Below are 8,562 nucleotides of genomic sequence, written 5' to 3' on the forward strand. Positions count from 1 at the left end.
TTCTCCCCCAATTCTTCGGTCTTATTCGGTACAGCAAAATTTAAACAATAAATATGAGGAGTTAGGGGTTGGGGGTTAGAAGGTTTTGGAAGGGGTCAAAATCGAAATGGATGATATTGAAGATGAAATTGCTTACTGTAATTTGGCTTTGGTTTGTTATGTGTTAGGGGCTAATCCTCCTCTAAGTGTCTTTTAAGGATTTGCTAAGAGGATTTGGAAAGACAAAGAAGTTGATAAAATTGGAGTTCTGGAAAAAGGAGTGTTCATTATTCATTTTGAGGCTCAAAGCACTAGAGATAATATTTTGAATGGAGGCTATATGTTCTTTGATAGGAAACCAGTTGTGATGAAGCCCTGGGATGCTTATACTGATTACAAGAAAAAAGAGGTGAGCTCAGTACCTATTTGGCTGCAACTTCATGGATAAGATCTAAAATTCTGGGGCAGGTGGGGATTCCATTGATGCTGGATTCATATACTAAGAACAAAGAAAAGTTGATCTATCCTAGGGTGCTGGTGGAAGTGCAGTTAGATCAAGCATTTCCTGAAGTGATTTCATTTACTAATGAATTACAGTAGGAAATTCACCTAACAGTGCACTATGAATGGCTACCTATCACTTGTAGGAAATGTTCGGGCATAGGACATTCTTAAGATATTTGTAGAAAAGAAGACGAAGTTAGACAGCAGTGGGTGGTCAAAAAGAAAGTAGAAGGGGCGGTACCTTTGGAGGATTTTTAAAAGAAAGACAAAGAAGGATTTCTTCCTATTACAAAGGGCAGGAAAGTGATACCAGAGGTGGTCAGAGATACCAAGTTGACTAATATTTTTCAAACTCTGGAGGAAACAAGAGACATATTGGATGGTCAAGTGGATATTACACATTAGGGAGGGGGAGATCCCCCTTGTGGAAATGGATAGGATTATCAGTTGGAATGTCAGGGGGATCAATAAACGCCACAAACAGGAAGAGGTTAAAAAGCTGATATTTGCTATGAAGGTGGGTTTAGTTGGTCTCCTTGAAACTAAAGTACAGGCTCATAACTTGGGGTCTGTATATGTTAATATGTTTGTGGGTTGGTGTTTCTCAACAAATAATGCTTGGCACAAAGGAGGTCGAATTATGGTGAGTTGGAATCCGGGAATGTTTACTGTCAATAGTCGGTTATGTACGAGTCAAGTAATGCATCTTGATGTTGTTTCTTTGGCTGGCAAAGAACAGTTTTTGGTTACATACATATATGCAATGAATGATGAACTTGGAAGAGCGATTCTTTGGGCAGATTTAAAGGGTATAACAGACAAGGTTACTGGTCCATGGCTTCTTCTAGGAGGCTTTAATGATATCCTAAGTTTGGAAGAGAGGATAGGTGGAAATAAGAGGCAACGATGTTCTGGGGAATTTAAGACTTGTGTGGATTATTGTAAGGTCGAAGATGTCAAATACACAGGTTCTTTTTTCATTTGGAATAACAAACAAAATCTAGATACTCGGGTTTATTCTAAACTGGATAGAGTACTAGCAAATCAGCAATGGTTAAGTAAATTTCTTACTGCAGAGGTTGTGTTTATGTCTGAAGGAGCATTTGATCACTGCCCAGCTATTCTTTCTTTTTACCTAGATGTTTCAGCAGGGAAGAAACCATTCAGATTTTTCAGAATGAGGCAACAAGTTCCAGATTTTACAACAAGGTTGGAAAGGATTTGGTTGATCAAGGTTGGGGTGCCCCAATGTTCCAGCTGGTTCAGAAATTAAAAAGAGTTAAAGTTTTCTTAAAGGAGCTTAACAGCAGTGAGTTTGGGGATATTCAAGCACTTTATGCACGGAGTTATCAAGTACTACTAGATAGCCAAGCAGATTTAATTCAGAATCCACTTGATCCAGAATTACTCTCTAAAGAAATAGAAGCTCAATCAATATATACAGACATCAAAGCCAAGTATCTATCCTTCTTACAACAGAAAGCTAAGCTTCATTGGATGAAATATGGGGATGATAACACTTCCTTTTTTCACAACAGTATTCAGCTTAGAAGGAATGTGAACATGATTTACTCAATCAAAGATATGGATGGTGTTTGGATCGATAAACCGAATAAAGTGACTAATGCTTTCTTGAAATTCTATCACATCCTCCTTGGAAGCAAAATGGAAGGAAGGAAATATGTGTTGCCTCAGATTTTTAATCAAGGCCCGAAAGTCACAGCAGCTCACAACTGTATTTTAACAACAGAGTTTTCTAATGCAGAAGTGAAAGCAGCTATGTTTGGGATTCCTGGAACTAAGTCCCCGGGGACTGATGGTTTCAGTAGTTTTTTTTTCCAAGATAACTGGGAGGTGGTTGGAAGTTTAGTATGTGAAGTTATTCAATCTTTTTTGCATACATGAAGACTATTGAAAGAGATTAATTCTACAACTATAACTCTGATTCCTAAAGGCAAATGTCTAGAATCTGTTAAGGATTTTCGGTCTATTGCTTGTTGTAATGTTGTGTACAAAGTTGCAACTAAATTAGTCTGCTCACGATTGAGGAAGGTACTTCCGGATCTTATTGCTCAGAATCAAAGTGGCTTTGTTCAAGGGAGGTACATAACATATAACATAATGTTATGCCAAGATTTGATCAGGCATTATGGAAGGGGCAATTCCAAACCGAAATGCATGATTGAACTTGATTTGCAGAAGGCATATGATACCATTGAGTGGGAGTTTATAGAAGAAGTGCTGGTTGCTTTCAATTTTCCTACTGAGTTTATTCAGTTGGTTATGATCTGTGTTAGGACCCCTAGATTTAGTCTCATGTTTAATGGGTCTTTACATGGTTTTTTTGCAGCAAAAAGAGGACTACGGTAGGGGGATCCATTATCTCCTCTTCTGTTTGTTCTTGGGATGGAATATTTATCCCGAATAATGCTAAAGATTGGAAAGATAAAAGGCTTTAAATTTCATGAAAGATACAGATATCTTCAACTAAATCATCTCTGTTTTGCAGATGATGTCTTATTGTTCTGTCATGATGATTTTAAATTGATCCATCTTATGCTCAAAGGATTGAAATTATTTTCCCAAACATCTGGACTTCAGCCAAGTGCATTGAAATCAGCTATGTATTGCAGCAACATGGATTAATCAGAGGTTCAAAGGATAATAGTTTCTTCTGGTTTTCAAAGGCAACAATTACCTTTTCAATACTTGGGGATACCTATTTGTGCACAGAGACTTCCAGCAGCTGAATGTACAGTTTTAGTGGAAAAAATGGTCCAGCGGATTAAAGTATGGAGCACTAGAAACCTTTCTTATGCGGGCAGAGAAATTTTAGTTAATGCAGTGCTAATGGCAATTCACACATATTGGGCACAGATCATGATTCTTCCTAAAAAGGTTTTACAACAAGTTAATGCAATTTGCAGGAACTTTTATGGAAAGGTATGGCTGAATCTAATACTTCAGGACAGGTTTCTTGGGAGGATATCTGTAAAACTAAGGTTGAAGGAGGCTTGGGTTTTAGGAGGATCAAATAGTGGAATATAGCATCTATTGGTAAATATGTCTGGACAGTGGCCTCGAAAAAAGATTCTTTATGGGTGAGATGGGTACATGTTGTGTATATTAGAAAGACAGAATGGTGGGACTATAAAGCACCAAGTGACAGCAGCTGGTATTGGAAGCAGATAGTAAAAGTCAAGGAGAAATACAAGTATCTGAGTATGGCACAAATTTGTTCTACTGGGGTTTACAAGATTGCAGAGGGATACAAAGCTTTAGTTACACCACATCAAAAGGTCTCTTGGTATAAGGAAGTCTGGAATAGAGCCATCATACCAAGGCATAGGTTCATTTTATGGCTGGCTTTGTTAGATAGGTTACAACTGAAGGGAAGATTATTCAGATTCAATATAGCTAGTGATAATCAATGTCTGTTGTGTGCTAGTGGCAAGGAATCACGAGAACATGTTTTTTTTTGCTTGTCACTTGAGCTTTACATGTCTGAGGCACATTAAGGTCTGGCTGGATTGGAATTCAGCAGCTTCTAACTTACACAAGCTGCTGCGGTGGATAGCAAAGTCACGAATTTGTAGATTCAGGAAGCAAGTGTTCATAGTGGCATTGGCTGCATTGATATATTAGATTTGGTGGGCCAGAAATGAAGCTTTGTGGAATCATAGAGTTTATATAGTAACAGTTCTTATTCAAAAAATTCAAAGTAATGTAAAGAATAGAATTATAAGCCTTATGACTAACAAGATACAAATGATAGATAGAGAATGGTTTGAAAAGTTGTAATAGAATGTTGACAGGCCTATCAAATTGGTGTTGTTAGTTTTGTAAATTGAAAGTATAAGCAATACACAGATCTGATTTACCAAAAAGAAAATCACAAACTTATCCAAGTAGTCTTTGAACACCCTGTTCATCAGGTCCATGAATGTTGCTGGGGCATTGGTTAGTCCAAATGACATCACTAAAAACTCATAATGTCCATATCTCGTGCGAAAGGCCGTCTTCAGAATATCCTCATCTTTGATCCTCAGATGGTGATAACTAGATTGAAGATCAATCTTTGAGAATACTGTCCTACCCTGCAACTGGTCAAATAGGTCATCGATCCTTTATAGTAGGTACTTGTTCTTGATAGTCAGCTTGTTAAATTCCCTGCAATCGGTACACATCCTCAAATCCCCATCTTTCTTCCTAACAAACAACACTGGCACACCCCACGGTAAGAAGCCGGGTCTAATGAATCCCAAATCTAGTAACTCTTGTAACTGTACCTCCAATTCCTTTAATTCCGTCGGAGCCATTCTGTAGGGTGCCCTAGATACTGGTTCTGACCCTGACGCCAACTCTATGACAAACTTAATCTTTTGTTGCGGTGGTAACCCCGGTAGGTCCTTTGGAAACACATCTAAAAACTCACAGACCAATCTGGTCTCTGCCGGCCCAACTAGCACATCCTTTGTGGTATCCATTATGCTCGAGAGGAATCCTATGCAGCCTCCTTGAAAATAGGTCTTTAGCCTTCAATGTCGAGATCATAAGAATGCGAGGCCCATTCACAGTGACCACAAACACAAATGGGTCATCTCCCTCGGGCTCAAAGGTCACCATCCTCCTTTTACAATCTATAGTTGCCCCATACTTGGCTAACCAATCAATGCCCAGAATCATATCAAAATCCTCCATAGCTAGCCCAATCAGGTCTACTAACAACTCTCTACTATCCACATTTACTGGTAAGGGCTAATCCATCTCCTAGAAACTAATAGCTCTCCAGTAGGAAATAAGGTCCCAAACCCCACAACACAAAAATCACAAGGCCTACACAGTCTATTAATCACTCTACTAGAAACAAATGATGTGTAGCACTAGAACCAATCAATATAGTGTAAGTAGAGCTAACGCTAGAAATCTGACCTGTCACTACCGAGAGACTAGCCTCAGCCTTTGAGTGGGTTAGTGTGAACACTCGGGCTAGAGTCAAACTATTGCCTTTCTTCTGTTCCTCTTTTTTCAGTTGTAGAAAATCTCTTTGGAAATGTCCCATTACCCCGCAAAGGAAGCATTCCTTAGCACGACATTATCCCAAATGGCATATCCTGCAACTGGCATAAATTGGATAACTTCTCCAGGCCTCATTGCCGCCCTGACGCCCACCCTGAGTACCCTTACCCTTCCTGCCAGGACCAAGAGTAGTAGAAGTGTCAGTGGTCTTCCTCTTCTTGCTACCAGGGCCTCCGCCCCTACCAGATCCAGTAAATGAAGGTACAATCCTCCTAGCATCACATCTCGTGATGCTCTCGAGCCAAATCCTATCCTCTGAGCCCTCAGCAATAAGGGGATTCTCAACTACCTGGGCATATGTAGTAACTTCGGGCACTGAGCTGACCTAACATTCCATGCTATCATGGGGTTCAATCCCAGAACAAACCTGTCTCTCTTGGCAGCATCGGTTGGCACCAAGTCAGAAGCAAACTTAGCCAACCTGTCAAACTTCAAGGCATACTCAGTCACAATCATGTTGCCCTGGGCCAATCTAGTAAACTCATATGTCTTTGAAGTTTGAACTACGTCATTGTAATATTTCTTATTGAACAAATCCCGGAACACATCCCAACTCAATACAATGACGTTCTGGGTCTGAGATACAACATCCCAACACATGTACGTGGCACATGCCACTCTCTCATTACCTACCACCCTCATAAAATCTAGGATGGAGATGGTCATACTCATCCACTGCTCAGCTCGCAAAGGGTCTGACCCTCCCTTAAAAGTAGGAGGGTGTTGCTTCCCGAACCGCTCATAAAGAGGCTCCCATCTGTTTTGAACTTCTAGCTGTCCCAAAACTGGTACCACTACAAGTGGCAGAACCGGTGCAGTGTTCCCTAGTGGAACCTGCTGTCTCATAAGTTGGATCTCATCCTCATGTCTCTATAATCTGGCTTGCATTTCAACAAACATCTACTGCCAGTTCTCGAGAGCCGGCGGAGGGTTCTGACCATGGTTATCATCTCTAGCCCGAATTTCATCGCTGACTAGTCTATTTGATCACCTTGGAGGCATAACTCTCCAAGTAAATTTGCAATCAACGACTAGTCTCATCAGGCAATGATAACATATTCCAGAATTGCCCCATGATCCTCAATCGAACCAATAAGCAACATTCACAATTATAATTCTAATTGCATTTCACATGCATCAACAACGTTAACAAGCATACATTCTCATATTCAACTAGTATTCAAGGTCCAGGCCCTATCAATATGGCTCATGCTCCCTAAAAAAACATGTAGATAAGGCATATATACTTCATTTACACAATTGAGCACATAATCACATCATTAGTTACCAAACCCTGAGTTGAGCTTATCTTTAGTAGCGAGTGTACATGCCCAACTAATCTTCAGAAACTAATAAACCTTGGCAGCTCTGATACCAAGTTGTAACTATTAGGAAACTTATAGAGGATCTTTATTTATTTTCATGTAGATTTAATATTAAAAAAATTAATATGAGATAACCTAGAACATGTTTCTAAAATTGAATTCAAAGAGAAACAAAGATAAGAATACTTACAGTATACGCATCGGAATGAAAGAGTCCTTCCATCAGTTTCTCTAACTCTTGTATCCTTTCTGTCGCAGAGTATTATCAAGAAACTGAACCGTTCTTCTAATTTCTTCACAGTCTTCCTATGTACCCTTAGAATCACCTAGACTAGTGTGGGCAATTCTCAACACATGAGATAGATACTGAGAGAAGAAGAGAAAATAACAAAGAGGCTTAGAAAATGACTTGTGTTTAGAGCGAATCTAAAACCTATCAAAAAATCTGACTTCTCAAACTTGTGTTTTGACTTCTCTCTAAGCACTCCTTTTATAAACTCAATTAGGTCATTTAATTTAATTAAAAAAATTAATAAAATAATAGCCAATTAACAACCCTAGTTCGAAATTATCATGGGCTTTAGGCCCATAAAATTTCCCATTTGATTATAAGCCCACTGGACTTAAAATCAAGGCTTGTATTATTTTCTATTGATTTAATTAATTAAATAATTATTTAAATCATTTATCAAATTAATTATTTATAATTTGAACCTTGATTTAAACTTATTTATTAATTTATATACCAATTTATCTTAATTAATAAATCTGCCCTAATTTATATTTTCTTCTAAAAAATACATAACTCTGTGAAACTATTCAAAATTGACCTAGTCAACTTTGATAATTCTAATTGATAATTAAATCAATTAATTGAGACTATCTAGATGATTTTATCCAAGGCACAATGGGGACCATGGGCCTATAAAATCAAGCTCCAATAAGTTTCATAAATCTAACAAATAAATTTACTAACTTATTAATTCCTCGTGACTGCACTAAAGACTCAGAATTGCACTCTTGAATTCATAGAACGCTCTATAACAAATATAGATATGCTATTAATTATCCATTGTTACAACCATAATTGTCACTCAATCCTCTATAGACGGTCTACAGTAAGATGGGACTAAATTACTGTTTTACCCCTCATTGTATTTTATCCTTAAAACACTTAGTTCCTTATAAATGATATTTAAGTAAATTAATTTAATTACTGAAATGAGATCTCTATCATTTAACACCTTGAACCAACTAAAAGGAAACCATCATTTCACTTCTTCATCAGAAGCTATAGATGTTCATATCTATGATTAACACTCCCACTCAATTATACTACCGAGTTCCCAAGATGTAAGTATGGGCTAGTCCGTAGGGTAAGCTAGTAATGAACAAGTCAAAGAACTCAAATAATACAATCAGTTAGAATACTAACCACTCAGAATTGAGATTGAATTGACCTATGGTCAACTAGATGATATGACTAGGATAGGTAATAACGGTACGTTTACTTATCTTATCAATTGTCAATATCGGTCCTGTCCGATGTAACAAATACATATGATCTTATCTACTTTGCTAATGTTCTGGAAAGAACATAACACCACAATGTGTAAGTAGATCATATCGTAGATTGGCAAGTCAGTGTATGTAACGATCCCGATTTTCAAGACCC

The 8,562-nt window shown here is 38.0% G+C and overlaps 1 protein-coding gene across 1 annotated transcript; it reads left to right on the forward strand.

Moving 5' to 3' along the window:
• Positions 1 to 913: 913 nt before the first annotated feature.
• Positions 914 to 3,129, forward strand: LOC133779009 (uncharacterized). The gene is made up of 6 exons (XM_062219015.1): positions 914 to 1,536; positions 1,635 to 2,308; positions 2,438 to 2,585; positions 2,628 to 2,727; positions 2,834 to 2,876; positions 2,993 to 3,129. Exons 1-6 carry the CDS (start codon positions 914 to 916, stop codon positions 3,127 to 3,129), a joined length of 1,725 nt encoding a protein of 574 aa, XP_062074999.1.
• Positions 3,130 to 8,562: the final 5,433 nt, after the last annotated feature.

Source organism: Humulus lupulus, chromosome 5, assembly GCF_963169125.1.
Source record: "Humulus lupulus chromosome 5, drHumLupu1.1, whole genome shotgun sequence".
In the NCBI taxonomy this organism is placed as follows: domain Eukaryota; kingdom Viridiplantae; phylum Streptophyta; class Magnoliopsida; order Rosales; family Cannabaceae; genus Humulus; species Humulus lupulus.